Consider the following 18,201-nt stretch of genomic DNA (forward strand, 5'->3'; position numbering starts at 1 on the left):
ATAAAGAGAAAGTTGTCTCACCAGAAGGAGGTAATGGTGATGAAAGTGAACCAGGAGTTAAAGAAAATATAAAGAAAATGAAATTCTTTGAACCCTTAAAGGGGTTTCTTACATACCATCCAATGAGGGATCAAGCCGCTATAGTTTATTGGATATGAAATCCCAGTGGAGAGAGGTTGAATGTGGAGGGGAGATAGAGAGAGTTCAAGAGTAAGAAAATCTACTTTTCAAGATTATTCAGTGTCTATGTCCCCATATGGGTATGGGGCCCCTATTTATAGTATTTAAATTCTAGAATTTTCTTATACTTGTTTTTATCCTATTTTACACTCCAATTTATCTCTAATTACCTATCGTGCTTGATAAGTCATGGGTTGAATCCGGTCAAGTTGGTGCTTTACAAATCCATTGTCTTACAACTACTAAATATTTATCATAATTTTTGATTCTTTATGTGTTTATGTTTGTATATATAGAACTCTAAAAACCTTTTGTATATATTTTATGATTTTTAATGAATACATAACCATTGATTCACCTCTTAAGTAATACTATTCTCTTCAATTCTAAATCTTTATATGGCATCCGAGCAAATCATGGCTTCAAATTCACCAAGTTTGGTTATATATTCTTCTTTTTCCTCCTATAATGCTTCACATTCTCTCTTTTCACTCTCTATTGTGCTCAATGTCTCCAAGATGACTCATTTCCATCTTATCAAGCTCATTTCTTTCCCATCTTTCAAACTTGTGAGCTAAAGGTATAGTTGATGGTTTGATCCCTTATCCCTAAAAGAGATTGAAGACCCACCACAACCTACTAAGAAGATTTTAAATCTAGAATATGTTGCTTAGACCCACCATATTTTGTTTGGAAGACTCTTGAGATCTCATACCGACATTAATATTGTAATTGCATTTTCAACTTATTTCATTAAAGAAGGTTTCCTCATTTATCATAGAATACATTCAATAATTTAAAAGCATCGCCAATTAGCTACAAGTCACACCCATGGTTTTTAACGCTGTGCTTGGTTTGAAGGAAAAAATAGGGAAAGCTTTACAAACCCTGTACAAATTTCCCTACTTTTCCCTTCAAACCAAACATAGCATAAATGTTTATGTTTACATGGAACTCTAACAAACCTTGTGTATATATCTTACCCAAGGTTCAAAGTATTGACACGATATGCCTCATATCGGGCATATTGTATCGCGTCGTATCAGTAGGGGTGCCAAAACACTTATTCTTAAGGCTAATCCCAAAACCCCTTATTTTATACGTTAAACCGTGTTTAACCTTCCCCTTGCAATATTTTTTGAAAAATAGGTAATGTGTGCGGTACAAAATACTGATACATTCCTTCTGCTGTACTATCGAGTTTTATAGAGAGTTCAAATCAGCCCCCCACAAGACTGTGCCCCACAATGTCGCACAACACATCTCCACCGTGTATTAGGAACATTTCCAAATGATAACATCATCATTTCTGATATTATCATCGGGAGATATTTCCAATACACGGAGGGATGTGCTGTAGAACGTTGTGGGTGCAGTCATATGGGGGGTTGATTTGATCTCTTATATAGATACTTTGAACCTTGACCTTACCTTTTTGTAACAAATACATAACCATTGCTTTGTCTCTCAAGTAATACCTCTCTCTCCCATTCTACAAATTGTTGCTTTGGATGCATCTACAGTGTTTCTTACTGAGATGCTACCATTGATGTGTCCATGAAAATATCAATACCAAGAAACTTTAATTTAGGGCCTATTTGGATAATAGCTGAAGTTGCCGAACTGATTGATTTATTGTTTTGTCTTTTAATGGATTAAATAATTAAAATAATAAAATAGTTGAGAGAATGGTAATCACCTAACTTCAATATAAGCTAATAAGGAGCTTACAACCTCCAACTTATTCATCAAAAGACAAAGCATTAAGTCATTTAGTTTAGCCACTTCACTTGTTATCAAACGGCCCTTTAGTCTTTTGGTTGATGATTTTTAATTTATTCATAATTCCTAAGTGTTAAAATATGTTCGACTCTTATCAATGATCGGATGAACAATTTAGTTGAATTGCAACATCGTTTAACCCGAATGACCAAGAGTTAGAATTTGTAGGCTCAAAGTACATTTGGGGTAGATGCCAGCTCGGAATTGATGCCAATTTACGGGCAAGTATGTGTGCAAAGAGTGTGGGTTTTTGATCTTTTGAATGTTTATAGCTCTGCAATGGAAATCAGAAATCTGCATTGGGCCTATCCATACTCCATTTTTTTTCCTTTTGTTTTTTAGACTCAATTTGGAAAGAGTACAAATACAAATATGTACAGTACAAATACATATAGAACTTTACAAAAGACAATGTTTTGTACTCAAAAAATTTGTATTTGTACTCCTTCCAAACTGAGTTCTAAGTTTTTTAAGTCGTTTTCCTCATTATTATCATCATCATCATCATCACCATTAATAATAATAACAATAATAATAATAGTAATAATTATCACACTTAATTAGAAACATGCCCAATTTAATTTACAAACCTTATTTTATACACTTTTAACTATGTTTGTATTTTTGTTATTTGATTCATGATGTCATGGTTTTCATGATGTATTAACCTGGATGATTACTTAACCAAAATAAACTGGACGATTGAACTGGTGATCCAGGTGAGGATTGTATCCACTAATAGTCCTTCCCCGGAATGCTAGATGAGATATGAACAATTAAGTTCTTATTAAGGGGTTACAAACTTACAATGCCATATTACACCTTCATGGTTTTCATGATGGATCGGTGGAATCAATTCAATGATACAACAATTTATACATCACACCATTGGTTGAAGCCAAAGACACAACAAAGTTCTTATAAAGAACTGTGACGGATAAATCATGTAAAATTAAAAGAAATTGAAACCAAAAGCCATGAAAACAGAAACATGTCTTCCTCTTTCCCCCCTCTTCATTGACCCAACCCTATGGATTCTGCTGACCCTCTGGTTCTTGCAACGAAATAACTGTCTCAAAGGCTCCAACGAGAGCTAGAACCTTGTTCTTCCTCTTCCCTACAAGCTTACTGGCAGTTTCCTCAATAACATCGTTGTATGCCATAGCCTCTTTCTTCGCCTGAGTATTTTGGCGCTTCAAGGCAACATTCTCATTCTCCTGCTTCTTCTTATCAGTGCCTTCCACCTCTGGTCTTTCCTTCAACTCAATACCCTGGCTTTCCCCGTCTACTACTTCCTTCTCACTCAATTCTCTTCCTTCTTGGAGTTGGAGCTTCATCTTGTCAGGCTCCTCTTCAGTGCTGGGATCTTCTTTTCCTTCACAGCCACTAGGATTTTCGGTTACAATACCCACTTCTCCTTCCTTGTTCTCAGCCTCTTCCTGCACGTTTTTGCTTGCTAAAATTTCTTCAGGGTGTTCGTTGAGCTCCTCATTGTCTTCACCTTTGTTACCATGTCCCTCTTCAGGCCCATTGTCATCATCGTTTTGTTTGTCTCTTTTCTCCCGAGGTTGTTCTTGGGCATCCAGAGCTCGTTCTAGTTCTTCTAATAATGTGGAATAGCTAGACTGTTCGAGCTTCTCTTCAGTATTCTTTGATTCGGAAGCTAGGACTTCAGTGGTTTTTCTATCTTGGGCTTCTGGTACCTCAATTGGAATTTCTTTCTCTCCCTCAATTTTATTCATCTCGTCCTGCAAGTGCTCCTTTACTTGTTCCTCTTGTTTTCCCTCCGTTTCTTTCGTAAAATCAGGACTACTTGGGGTTGAGGTGGTGGGTGTCCTGCTAGTAGAAGATTTAGTTTCCTTTTCAGGATTGGTTTTTGGGCTCTTTTTCATGCTCCTTTGCTTTGCCAAGATTGGCTGACTCTTTACATTTTTCTGTTGTGTTTTGGATGTTTTATCAGAGATCAATCTTGGGGAGTTGACAGTTTTAGGTGAGGGACAATGATTATCGGAGATTAATCTTGGAGAATTCACTGCTTTAGTCGAGGGAGAAGAATTACCGGAGATTAATCTTGGGGAGCTGACAGTTTTAGTTGAGGGAGAAGACACTGATTTAACTGTTCTGGGACTGCTTGTTTTTAGAACTTGAGATAGTGATGATAGAGGCCTGTCAAAGGATCTTCTTGTAAGCAACGTCTTATTTTGTTCAGGGGTTTCTTTCTTTCCATGTTTAGCATCAGAAGCTGAGCTTTTTGTAGGCTTGAGATAGTTTGGAATTGATTTGTCTGATAGCACTGAACTATCCTTTTCAGGAGAGCTTGCAATGGAGGGTTTTGGAGTTCTTCTTCCCTGAGGGTTTTCATTAATGCTTCTAGGGGATGAATGTGATAAGCTACTCTTTTCTTTTCCTTGAGCCGCAGACTTTCCTTTTGTTGCCATGAGGTGAAGTGGGGGTGACCTATACATATACAAAGGAAATAAAGTAAACGAAGTGTCATCAATCCAATATATATAACAAAAATCATGACTACTAAATGAAAAAAGGTTATCAAAGAATGTAATGCATCAAGGAAAGAATAATGGCTAGGTTGCAGAGATTACAATCTATTGATGGGGAATAATGGAAATTCTAGATCAGACCCATTAACTCAAAACACGCCACCATGCCTTTTCCAGCATGTTTAGTTTACATTACTCGGATCAATTAAACAAGTTTGGGAGAATTCAGTTAATCCTTTGGGTGCAAACTACAAACACCAAGTTTCATTATGAAATTTACAGGATCAATTCAGGAAACCTTCCCTTATAAAACCATTTGATGCATTCTTATGACTGAAGCATAATCAAGATAGAGTTTTGCCCATTCAAATCTTCATACAAAGAGGTCTGTTGATTATGAAATTAAAATCAATATGCATTATTTTTCTCCCTCTTAGAAACTATTTTAGAACTATAATGATAATAAGATATTTTCTAGAAAATACCAAGACACAGTAATCTTTTTTTTTTCCAAATATCAAGGAGATGATCAAGTGGTAGTGTAGAATTGATCTCTTTGAAGAACAATGAGCATATATTAGGACTAGGAAAAGGGCAACAGTCCAGTTTACTAGTGCATGCTCATCCTTCTTCATTCACGATTTGTACTCAGATCCTAGCTATGATCCAGACCTGGTCAAATATATTTCTGTGTAGAATTTAATTCCCTCCAGATATGAGGAAGTGCTGATTCATGCCAATGCACAGTAGGCATGAATTTACCATAGAGAAAGTATTGCCAGACTCAACTCAATGAGCAAAATGGTTTTATGTCCATTGACAGTGGGAAAAACAACTATTAGGCTTGAACATTGACATTGGATTAGGTTATAACTCGGATTTGAGCTTAGGTTAGGGTTGCCTAACCCAACCCAAGCAATCTCTTGCGTAAATACATAGATACACACATACTGACATGCATTTAGTAATAACAAGGCAATTTCTGTGGCGTTGTTGTAATGCTTTGGTACCTGAAAAACTTTAACCAATCAGAAACCCATGAAATTTGAATGAATACCAGTTGATTGGTTAAGGTCTACCTTTTGCAGGTTTTAGAGTTTTATCAAGCCTTTTCACCTGAAGACAAGAAATCCTTGTTACCAAAACCCTTTCATGTTGTGAAATCCTTGTTATCAAAAGCCATTTTCATATTGGAATTCAAATAATTCTGGCTGAATAAATGTTTTTGGGTTATTTCAGAAACCAAACAAAAGAGTGAGGAAGACTGCATCCAGATATAACTCAAGTTTGGTCAATACAAATATACAAAACATCAATAAATTTAAAGCAATTCTATAGTACAAGAATATGTTTTATGTAAATCTTGCACTTTTGTGCTGTAAATGTTTCACCCTGAGACCATTTTATAATGAAGCAGGAAAACTTAGGAGGATATGGAGCAAAAGCTGCACTGGTAGAAACCCAACATTATTCAAGAACATAGAAAGAAAATTCTGAAAATGCATTGTAGTATAAAAGGAAAACCTGATTTACATATAGATGAATATGTAAATCTTGCACTTTTATGCTTACCTTAGATCCAATTAATTAAGCTAACAGATTTTCTTCTCCATATCAAGGACAGATTTGTTCTTCACCAATTGGAAGGAACAAATGGACGAGAAGAGCCGAGAGGAGAAGAATGGAAGAGGAAGGAAAGAGAAGTTTGGTTTTAGGTTGGGGCCAGCAGAATCCACGTCGTGGGTGGGTGGTTGTGGAAACTACAAACCGATTTAAATACTAGAGCAAAGGGCAGTTGGAGGCTGACCGGGTCAAAGAAACAACCGCCTTGGTTTCTCATATTTGAACAGGCTTAACAGTCCTGTAATTAAGGTGACCTCATGAGAAGATCTCTTCTAATGAGGTCTCATCCAGTGGCCACGTGGCTCATGTGTGGAAAGTTGAGATTCCACCCTTCAATGGATCCCCCGAAATTTGTTATTACACCAATTGTAAATGATTCCAGATTTGTGTGCAGATATGGTGGTTAATTTAAGAAATGACCCACAAATCATCCACACGTGGCAAAATGATTTTGATGACTCAAAAAGATAATAGGGAAATTGTCTAAAACTCATCATGAGTTTTCAGTATTTTTTTTAAATTCATAGCAATTTTTCAAAATGTCTAAAACTCACCATGCCATTAACTTGACCTTAAACAAACTAACGGGTGCTAATATATTACCATTTTAACCTTCATAGAAAAATATAAAATATATACAAAATAAATTAACAGGTGTTAGTATATTACCATTTTAATATTTAGACATGAAAAAAGAAAAAAATTCAAAAAAAATATTTTTAAATATAAAATACATAAAAACATAAAAGCTACAAAAAATATAAAAAATTATAGAAATTGCAAACAAAATAAAAAATTATTTTCAAATTATAGAAATTATAGAAATTGAAAAACAAAATCAGAAAATAAAAATTGTAGAAAAAACACCAAAAATTATAGAAAAATATAGAAATTGCAAATAAATAACAAAAAATACAGGAAAATTTATAGATTATAGAAAATAGAAAAAATGTAAAAAAAACACAAATTATAAAAAACATTGGAAATTCTAACAAAACACTAAAAATGCAAAAAAAAAAAAAAAACAAGATAATTGAAAACTGAAAAATACCATTTTTCCTTTGGCTCACCATTCAAGGGTAATTTGGGCATGACCATTGTTATTTATGCTGATAGGACACCTCTGTTAAGAAGCATTAGCGATGCACTAATGCAATGTGAGTTTTAAAAAATAAAAACTTACTGACATGGTGAGTTTTAGACATTTTGAAAAGTTGTGGTGAGTTTAAGAGAAATGTTGAAAACTTATGGTGAGTTTTAGACAATTTCCCAAAGATATACAATACTTAGGATGGCAATTTCTACCCTATTCCATTGCTGGGGTGGGTTTAATTTTGAAGGACGGATTTTGAAGTGAGAATAGGTTTTGAAATTCTACAATCCTATGGATACTGGTAAGGTATAATATTCGGCTAAACATGTGCCCTCAACTTGAAACTCTCTTTTGTTATCATGATTATTGATAGGGGTAAATTTTGGAAAAGAAATTTTGATTAATCATGGAAGACACAAAAACAAGGAGCATCAAACTCTCTCTTTTTATATAGTAGATATAAATAGATAGATAATGCATATATGTATGCATTTGTTTGCATGGTTTTGGGTTGGGTTGGGCAGGGCTCATGTTGGGCTTGAGTTTCTTTGTACTCAACCAAGCCCAAGCTTTCTAGCCGTACCCCAACCTACAACACAAGACATCAGTCTCGGTCCATGCAAAAACTTGGGTTAGGTCAGGTTGAGCTTGAGTTTGAATTCATACAAATTGCAACCCTATTCAGAAGCCCTTGGTTTGTGTTAGGATTAAGGACTTAGGGCTTAGGGATGATTACAAGATAGGTTTAAGGAGGGATTTGTAAATTCTAGACTCTCCCCCGCCTTCCAAAAGCTCCCAATTTGTATCCACCCCAAAACTCGCAGTGGGTTGGATTTTCAATATCCAAACCTTCCTTGCACATGAAAATAAAAACCTTGTCCGGTCCTGTTATCTTTGCTTTTGAGGGTGAGACAGGTTGGGTTTAAAACCTAGGATGAATTTACTATTATTTACTTTTATAGAGAAAGAGATTTATGCTCCCTCCTTTGTCAATGATCGAATTTTACTTTTCAAAAATGCCCATTGTGTTTTGATCAATTCTCATGGAAAAAAGTAATAAACAAGACACCGAACTCGAGAGGAACGTTACCCGATTGCTTCATATGTTGTTGAAATTGTCAAGTCAATCACTATCTCGATGTAACATATTTTAATTTTAGAAGTCAAGTGACAACCCTGCTTTGGAATAGAATTGAGGTTCCGTATGCCATCCATATATGCAGGTGTTATAGCTCTCGCTTTCTGACAACATAACACCAAGGCATCTAGAAACTACTCTCTCCATCCCTTCCCCCGGAAAATCCTACAGTTAAGTTCATTCAAATTAAAGCAATATTCGATAAACTCTTGTAAAGGAAAGTTGGTTGTTGTTCAATTCATGGATTTATTGTATCTAATCTTTATATGTTTTCATGCGTATTTGTGATTTAATTTTCCTTTGAAGGATTTCCATTATGTATACATATATGGAATGCTTTAGATTGAATGTATATATTTTGTTCTCTCATTCTTTTTTTTTCTTGATTTAATTTTGAGTTCTTCGTTTATCTGTTAATTTTGAGTTCTTTAATTTTACCCAACTGGCCCAATTCATTTATTTAGGGATTTTAAACCAATATTTAAACATTTGGTTGCATTGGGTGCACCAACAACTGCAAAAAATTAAATTGGTGCCTCACTTATAATTTATACTAATGTTTTTAACAATCAATTTATTAAAGTTATTTTCTCACTATGATTAATTTTTAGTTTGTGATAATGACTATTAACTTATTTAGTGATTTTTTTTGTAGTTGTTGATGCACCCAATGTAACAAAATGTTAAATATTGGTTCAGAAACCCTGGATAGATGAATTGAGCTAGTTGGGTATCCAAGAAGCTCTGCCCTTTGTCAATGAGCAAACTTTCAATTTCAAAAATACCCTTGTTTTTTTTCAGTTTTTTCTATTTTTATACTCTATAACTCATTTTCAAACATATATTAGCATTTAAATCAATTTTAATAACTTTTACTATTATTATAAGACCAAAATACAAAGGACAACCACACATTTCGCATCATATTCAACTATTATAGAAGCCACATGATTGGATGCATGTAGCATTGGGTTCAACTATATTTTCTTTTATGAATCATGTGGCAAATTTATCTCAACCATTGATTAATAGTAATAATGTTGTATGTCATTCATTAAGACTTAAAGCTTTCTTCTGTCAATAGGGATGCAAATAGATCAGATGGGATTCAAATTGAGGTATATTTGAATCCGTTCTAACAATACAAATTGTAGATATAGTTGGATCCGAAGATCAGAGATTGGACCTCACAAACGTTGGTTCAAATCCTAATTCGTTATGGAAGTCGCATATCCAAATATGGTCTGAGCTGATTTAATTTCTGAAAATTTTAAAAAATTATTGAAAGGAAAAACATAACAGTTTATATAATGAAAAACAAAAATATAAGTATTTTTTCAACTAATTTCATCTTATATATAATACATGTATTTTTTATAAAAAGTAAATAATATAAAAATTACAAAAATGCAATACAAACATATTTATAAATAAATAAATCACACACATGATTGAATCAGATTCTTTTGGATTGGATAAGGGTGATACAAATTAGATCATATTATCACCTTATTCGACTCAATTCAAAGATCCAATAAGGGGATATCTAAATCCAAGAAAATAGGATTGAATCCATTTACACCCCTATCCACCAATCCACAATAATGACATAATGGCCCACATTGCCTATCATGTGGATCACTGAATAGGTGTAATACATCTTTTTTTTTTTTTTTTTTTTCTGATGCACAAAGGCAAATTCCATTCAATAAACAACAAGAGATTACATCTCAAGAGAAACCATAGACTGCAAAAATTCTAGTAAGATAGACCATGTCGAGGCTCAGTTATGCCTATGGCATATTGAGCAAGTTTGTGAGCTACTCAATTACAAGAACAAGATGTAACATGAGTAGAGCATAGAGAGAAATAAGAACACAAGTTGCGACAGTCAACAATTAAATTACAACTCTCCAAGGAGGGTCTTTAAGGCAATTGATACTCCACATTACTGACTTTGCGTCACTTTCGATATGAATTGAATCCATTAGCTTCAGGCCTTCAAGAACTGCACGAGCTGCAGCTTGATAGACGTAATAAGCATCATCACGATAAGGATACATGATAAATACTATGACGATAAGGATACCTAAAGATATCACCTATCCTTATCTATCATTATCATCAGTGTAACAATTTTGTGTTAATCTCTGTACATTCCTATCTTATACGTCTTCCTCTTGTATGTGTAAATACCGAAGGCTTCTTAGTAATCAATTTATCAATTCAAAGATTCTCTCAACCATTATTGTCTTTCATAGTATTAGAGCCCTAAGACTCACGTCCTCCTTCATTAATCAATGTCGACCTCTTCCAGCTCGTCCACCTTTCATTTTGCAACTACCATGAGCACTCCCTGCCTTCCTAGTCTGTACACTCTCAACCTATCTCAATTGATAACGGTCAAACTTTTTGGAACAAACTATCATCTATGGAGATTCTAGGTTGAACGTGCACTTTTGAGTCATGAAATTCTGGGATACGTCTAGTGCTCTCACCCCTGATCAAGCATCATGGTTGAAACAAGACCGTCTACTAGTCAGCTGGCTTCTTGCCACCCCGACTGACTCATTTCTATCTTACGTTGTCGGATGCACCACCAGTCGTCAGATCTAGACCACTCTGGAGAATATCTTCGCTACCAAATCCACCGTACAGGTTGTTCACATTCATGATGATCTGGCCTCATTGTGAAAAGGGGACATGTTGATGACTAATTATCTTTATGAGATCAAGAGGTTTATCTGCTCTCGATGAACCACTCTCTAACTCTCAACTCATTCATCATACCATCAAAGGACTCTCCTCTGAGTATGACTCCTTTGCTACTACTCTCACTATTTGATCTACTGATATTTCTTTTGAGGAACTCCCGGGTCTCTTGCTTCAACAGGAAACTCGCCTCACTCGCTCTCTCAGTGATCCCATTCGAAGTGCCAATAATGTGACAACAAATCGTCATCAGTAGCTCCCACTTCGACACACAAACCCAACAACAAGGGCCCATGTCAGATTTGTGGTGGTAAGTTTCATGCAACCAAAAACCGTCACAAGTTGAAAGCTTCTATTGAATACTTGCGCAATTAGAAGCATGCCTACAATGCTGCCTCGTCTCCCTCCTTGGAGGATGCCTGGCTTCCTGACTCATGAGCTACAGATCATCTAACTCATGACCTATTCAGCCTCAACATCCATGATGATTATCGAGGTTCTGACAAGATCACCATCGGTGATGGCACATATTTGCACATTCAGCACATTGGCACCTCTTATTTACCTTCTTCTCATCCATTACTGCTCAAGGATATTTTACATGTTCTTGACATTCGTAATCATTTACTTTCTGTATCCAAGTTCACTAAGGATAATGCATGCTACTTTGAGTTTCACCCTGAATATTTCTTGGTGAAGGACTCCAAAACTCATTAGGTACTTCTCAAAGGGGCGACTAATAATGGGCTTTATTATCTTCCTCTGCCCACTACTTCCCGTTCATCTCTATTTGGTGCTCGTGTCTCACTCGATACCTGGCATCTGCGATTCTGCCACCCGTCACCTTCCATAATTCATTACATTGTGCAACATAATCGACTTCCAGTAAGCTCCAATAAGGTGTCTTCCTTCTACTCTTCCTGTATTTATGGGAAAAGTCATCGGTTGCCATTTGATAGTAATGTAGTGAGAACTTCATCTCCTCTTGAACTAGTTGTAATAGATGTTTGGGGCCTTGCACCAACATCCTCAGTTCATGGTTATCATTATTTCATAGATTTTACAGATGTGTTTCTCCAAATTCACATGGCTTTACACTATGGTTGAATGACAGTTGGGGGTCCCTCTCAAGCAGCTACAACCCAATGGTGGTGCTGAATTTTGCAAGTTGCATTCTACATTGGCTAAATTGGGTGTTATTCATCAAATGTCATGCCCTCACACACCAACACAAAAATGGTGTGGCTGAGGACCGACACAGGCACATTGTTGAGCATGGACTGGCCATTCTCGTCCATTCCTTAGTACCCACAAAATATTGGTGGGAAGCATTCAGCACTACTTTTCACTTAATGAATCGAACACCTACACGAGCTCTCAATAATCAAACTCCTCTTGAGGTTCTCTTCCACAAGACGCCAAATTAACTATGACTACGGGTTTTCGGATGTGAATGCTTCCCTCACACAAGGGCTTATGCCTCCAAGAAGTTGGAATTCTGTTCCACCTCCTATGTATTTCTGGGCTACAGTGACTCCCATAACGGCTACATTTGTCTACATGTTCCCACCAACAAACGTTACATCTCCAAGGATGTGTGCTTCAACAAAACTTCTTTTCCATTTGCGCAACAGGTTGTAGCGCCTAGTAGAACAACTCTTGTCCCTTCCATCATTGGATCTCCCCCCACCTTACGAGGACCCACTATACCATCCCTTGACCCCTCCACCGATCCTCCTCTCCAACTTGCACCCGGCTCAACACCTGAATCCCCTGCTGCTATCTCTCCACCTGACCATGATCAGCCATGTTCTGACTCACAACCTGTTGCCCCCCCCCCCCTCCCCCCCATCATGAAACCAGATCCAAATCTGGTATCCACAAACCCAGTCCTAAGCTCCTTGAATATGACTACTGTCAGGCCCATAACTCCACTAAATACCCTATCGTATCTCATAGTGTTGAGCCCACCAACTTCACCCAAGGCAATAAAGACCCTCATTGGCACAAAGCAATGGAGGAGGAGTTCCTTGCCTTAATCAAGAATGGCACCTGGATCTTATGGCCCAAGAGTGAGGCCCAAATCATTTTGGATTGTTAATGGGTCTTTCATGTGAAGCATCTTCCAGATGGCAGTATTGGTCTTTACAAAGCCCGGCTTGTTGCCAAGGGCTTTCATCAGAGGGAGGGCCTTGACTTTCAAGAGACATTCAACCCGGTCATCAAGCCCACCACCATTCATGTTATACTTAGTCTTGCTATCTCCAACGGATGGCCGTTACAACAGTTAGATGTCCAAAACGCCTTCCTGCATGGTGACTTATTTGAGACTGTCTATATGGTGCAACCTCCAGGCTTTGACGACAAAGAGAGACCTGATCATGTCTGCCGACCTCGCAAATCTCTTTACGGGCTCAAACAGGCCCCATGAGCTTGGTTCCAAAAACTAAGCTCTCATCTCTTGTCACTTGGCTTCAAGTGTTGTACCTCTGACAATTCCGTGTTCATCCTCCATCATCATGGTGAGAAAATCTTCTTACTTGTCTATGTCTACTACATCCTCATCACTGGCTCTTCTTCTTCACTTATTGAGGCCATTATCTCAAAGCTACAACTTCAGTTTGCACTCAAACTCTTAGGCCCTTTAAGCTGTTTCCTTGGCATGGAGGTTGTACGCACACCAAATGGTCTCTTTCTTAGTCAACGCAAGTATATACTTGGCCACTTGGACAAGGTTCAGCTTGTTGGTGACAAGCCTCTATCCACATCGGCAACTACTATAGCTCCTACACGGGACGATCCTTTTGCTGATGTCCTCCTCTATAGGCAAATCATTGGTGCCCTCCAATACTTGTCTTTCACCAAACCTGATATCTCCTACTCTGTGAATCGAGTATGCCAGTTCATGCATAGCCCCACAATCGGTGATTGGGTTGCTGTTAAAAGAATAGTACGCTACCTAAAGCAAACTGATGACCTCTCCATGCATTCTCAGATGCTGACTGCGCTGACTGCAAGGCTGACCGGAAGTCTCAAACTGGTTTCTACATCTACTTGGGTGGTAATCTTATCTCATGGGCTTCTAAAAAGTAGAGCATCGTATTCTGGTCCAGCATAGAGGCTGAATACCGTAGTGTTGCCACAGCTACCTCCGAAGTTCTATGGCTCAAGTCCCTCTTCCTAGAGCTTGGTATCCCCCTCAATAATGTTGTACTCTGGTGTGACAATGTTGGTGCCACATACTTGGCTGCTAACTTGGTATTTCATGCTTGCTCGAAACATATTGAGATAGATGTTCATTTTGTATGCCATCATGTTACCACCAAGAACATCTCCACAAAGGACTAGATTGCGGACATCTTCACAAAACCTCTTGGACTGTCGCGCTTTGTTTGGCTTCATGACAAGCTTCAAGTGGTGTCTCCCACCATCAGCTTACAGGGGGTGATAGACGTGATAAGCATCATCACGATTAGGATACATGATCAACACTATCACGATAAGGATATCTAAGGATATCACCTATCCTTATCATCAGTGTAACATCTTTGTGTTAATCTCTATACACTCCTATCTTATATGTCTTCCTCTTGTATGTATAAATACCCAAGGCTTCTCAGTAATCAATCTATCAATTGAAAGATTCTCTCAACCATTATTGTGTTTCACAGCTTCCTCAAGTGAAGAACAAGTTACTGGGGAGGCTCAACCAACAATGAAATTTCCATGGTGGTCTCTAATAACGATCCCCATTACTGCCTTTAACGGGGTCCGCACACCATTAGTGTTAACTTTAAGTATATTTTCGGGGGCTAAATCCAAGTAATGTCTCAAACTTTGAGACCAACCAAATCGGTGCCACAACTGGATAGCAAAAGAAAAGATGTTCCATAGTTTCATGCTTTTCAACACAAAATGGACAAGTTGGATCAATAGATTTATATCTTTTCATAATATCACCAATTTTTTATTTGAAAGCCCTTAGGCAACTTCATTCAACTTTCAACTCTCAATTACATCATTGTTCAGTATAGACGAGATAAATTCGGGAATGGAGGACCAAGTTTGAGGAAGTTGACAAGTCATAGCAAATTTAGCCAAGTGGTGAGCTACCTGGTTACTAGAACTCGGAGTGAAAGTAACCGAGGAACCATCAAGGTGATTGAGGAAACTCTTGCAATTAGATAATAGAGTAAAAATACTCTAAGGAGGATGAGAGTTTTCCTCCTACAAGAGCTTAAAAATTATTTCATTATCACCTTCAAAGATGGTATGATAGAATCCCATGGAAATGGCGAATTTGCTGCTTTCCAATAGAGTTGTGGCTTTAAAACAATTGTAGGCAAAGAATTGATAGGAATATCTTGCACAAATGTGAAAGAGAACCTGTGTGGTCCCTCACTAGAAATCTCACGCCTGACTTCTGAGAGGAATTGCCTCCATCAAAGTTAACTTTTAAATAGCCATTGGGAGGCTTTTTCCAATGCACTGGCTGAATCAATCTATTCCTCCATGATGCACCTCCAAATGAACATTTTATTCGAGGAATAATCATTTTAGAACCCCAAAACCTTTTCCACTTAAAATTATTGCAAAGGTAGCCCATGTTTAAATATTCACTCTCATCCATCAAGAGCTTGTAACTAGAGTTACAAGCATATTTCCTGTATGGGGTAAATTTCCAAATCAATTTACCCTCACTTTGTTGTTCAGTAGTGGAAGCTGGACCTATTTGATTCTATTGATGATTGAAAGATCAAAGATTTGCTTGAGGTCATCTGTCTTCCATGAACCAGAGATGTGATCAATCAGAGAGCAGCCTTGCTACAAGAGTTGAACCAGGAGAGAGGCTTTTTTATGGGTTCCCCATCCACCCATGGGTCATAAAAAATATCCACCTCCCAACCATTTGAAATTAGCCATTTACAACCCTTTTGGAGTTCAGAACAATTGCTTATTATGCTTTACCAAGTAGGAGAAGCATTTTTCTTGATGTTGTGCTTCCAAAAGGTAACACCACGAAGGTACTTTTGCTTTACAACTCGACAGGTGGAGTTTGGTTCAATAAGAAATTTCCAAGCTAACTTTTGGAGTATAGCTTTGTTCATCAAGGAAATTTGTCTTAGACCAAGTTCTCCCTTATCTTCTGGACGTAAGAATGTGTGTCAGGCCATTAAATAATCTGAGCCTTGCTGATTACTGGATTTTCCCCCTAGAAGTCATTATAGATGGCATCCATTTGCAAACAGCTTTAGGTATCATTGTTGTGGCCATGTAGAACAACGAGAGAGCTTGGAGAGTAGACTTAATGAGAGTGATTCTTCCAGCATTAGAGAGGACTCGAGCTTTCTAGTTTTTTTTTTTAACTTGGACATGAATTTATCAATTAAAAAATTCCAAGATGATGCATTGTTTGAGTTTACAAGAAGAGGACTACCAAGGTAGATCTCATCCTTTTTCATCTCAATATTTCCCAGTTCTTGTTTAGTGGCATCTCTAGTAGCAGATCGGATGGTTCAACCTTTCATGATAGTTACACAACTTAACTCCTTTAAGCTCACCGTTTGACACTACTTGAGATAGGAGTCTAGATAGGATCTCATATAAATAATGAAGAGGTAGGGAGAAAGGGGACTACCTTGTGTCAACCCTCTCTGTGGTGAAACATTTATGATGATTCTCAAGCTAAGAGAGGCGATATAAGCATTGATCAAAGAACAAAAAGAATAAAAAATGCCCAGAAGTTGCAGACATTGAGTAAGGAATTGCCAATTCACTCTATTGAATGCACAATATTGTCCACAATCCGTCTTCCTAGAATGAAAGCATTCTGGGTCGGAGAAATAATCTTGTGGAGGAGAAATTTCAATATGCTTGCTAGAATTTTTTAACTATTTTATATGTTATATTTGCATGTCCAATGGGACAATAATCATTAGGTGATTTAATGTAATCTTTCTTTTTAGAATAAGAACCAATAAAGTGTCATTTATTGAAGAAATTAAAGTCAGGTTTAGAAAAAGACCTTTGATGAATTGGCATAGATCATCTCCCATAATATTCCATCCATTTTGATAAAAGAGGGCATGAAGCCAAACGGGACATGGTGCCTTGAGAGGAGCCATATTGAGAAGGACTAATTTAATCTCTTGGTTGATGGGAATAGAAAAAAGAAGATCATTTTCATGTGAAGAGATGATTGAAGGTAACAGAGTTGCATCCATGTTAGAGAAGTCACACCAAAAGTTTGAGAAAAGGTTCTTGAAGAACTGAACTATTAAGAACTTAATTAGGCATGGATCAAAAGTCCATTGTCCATTTCCATCTTTTAGCTGGTAAATGCAAATTTTCTTCTTCTTGTCATGGCAGATAAGTGGAAAAGTTTGGTGTTCTGATTTCCCTGTTTCAACCAATTATTTCTGGAACGTTGTTCCGGTAGAGTTCTTGTTTGAGAGCCATTTCCTTTTGTAAATTTCCATCATTAACATCACCCAATTGAATTTCTTCAATTTGTTTTCTTATTTCAGTAATTTTAGTTTTAAATTGAAGAGCTGAGTTGAACCATTTTGATAAATGGACCTTACAAGAATTCCATTTCTAGGTGAACATTCTGTTGGAATTTGACCAAACCTACTGCAGATTATCTTTGTAGCCATTACAAGTAGTCCAAATTGCTTAAAATCTTCTCAAAGCTCTATATCTCCTCTTGAAACCCACCATACTGCACAAAATAAGGGCATGGTCACTACTGATAGCTGGGAAATGTTTGACCATAGTATGGGGAACAATTTTGATCAAGAAAACTAGATAAGAACTCTGTCAAGACGTTTTCTGACAAGCCTACAAGCAGATATTTTATTTGACCAAGTATAGGTAGGCTCGTGGAATCCAAGTTCAATGAGGTCAGAATCCCTTATAAGATTTTTTCAGTTCTCTTGTATGGTTGTTTGAAACCATCCTTCCACCATTTTTTTCTTTGGCACTAGAAATGGCATTAAGATCACCAATGAGGGCCCAAGGGAGAGTAGAATTCTGGTGATAGTTTCAAATAGCTTCATAGAGAATGTATTTGTCTTTGTGGTAGGGAAAACCATATAAGCATAAAAAATCCCACTCACCTCTATCTAAATGGCCAGAGATTCTTATAGTGATCAAATTTGTGTTGTTGTTAATCA

At 37.0% G+C, this 18,201-nt stretch overlaps 1 protein-coding gene across 1 annotated transcript; it reads right to left on the minus strand.

Annotated features, from left to right (window-relative positions):
* Positions 1 to 2,731: 2,731 nt before the first annotated feature.
* On the minus strand, positions 2,732 to 6,242 carry LOC148843736 (uncharacterized). The gene is made up of 2 exons (XM_088958504.1): positions 6,033 to 6,242; positions 2,732 to 4,419 (listed from the first exon to the last, which is right to left on the minus strand). The coding sequence occupies exon 2, from the start codon at positions 4,398 to 4,400 to the stop codon at positions 2,991 to 2,993; it is 1,410 nt and encodes a 469-aa protein (XP_088814630.1). The 5' UTR covers positions 4,401 to 4,419; positions 6,033 to 6,242; the 3' UTR covers positions 2,732 to 2,990.
* Positions 6,243 to 18,201: the final 11,959 nt, after the last annotated feature.

This window comes from Nelumbo lutea, chromosome 8 (assembly GCF_056320005.1).
Source record: "Nelumbo lutea isolate HS-2025 chromosome 8, American lotus-T2T, whole genome shotgun sequence".
NCBI classification, from domain to species: domain Eukaryota; kingdom Viridiplantae; phylum Streptophyta; class Magnoliopsida; order Proteales; family Nelumbonaceae; genus Nelumbo; species Nelumbo lutea.

Coding starts and splice junctions, on each gene's coding strand:
- LOC148843736 (XM_088958504.1), bottom strand. CDS start 4,400: ATGGCAACAAAAGGAAAGTCTGCGGCTCAAGGAAAAGAAAAGAGTAGC.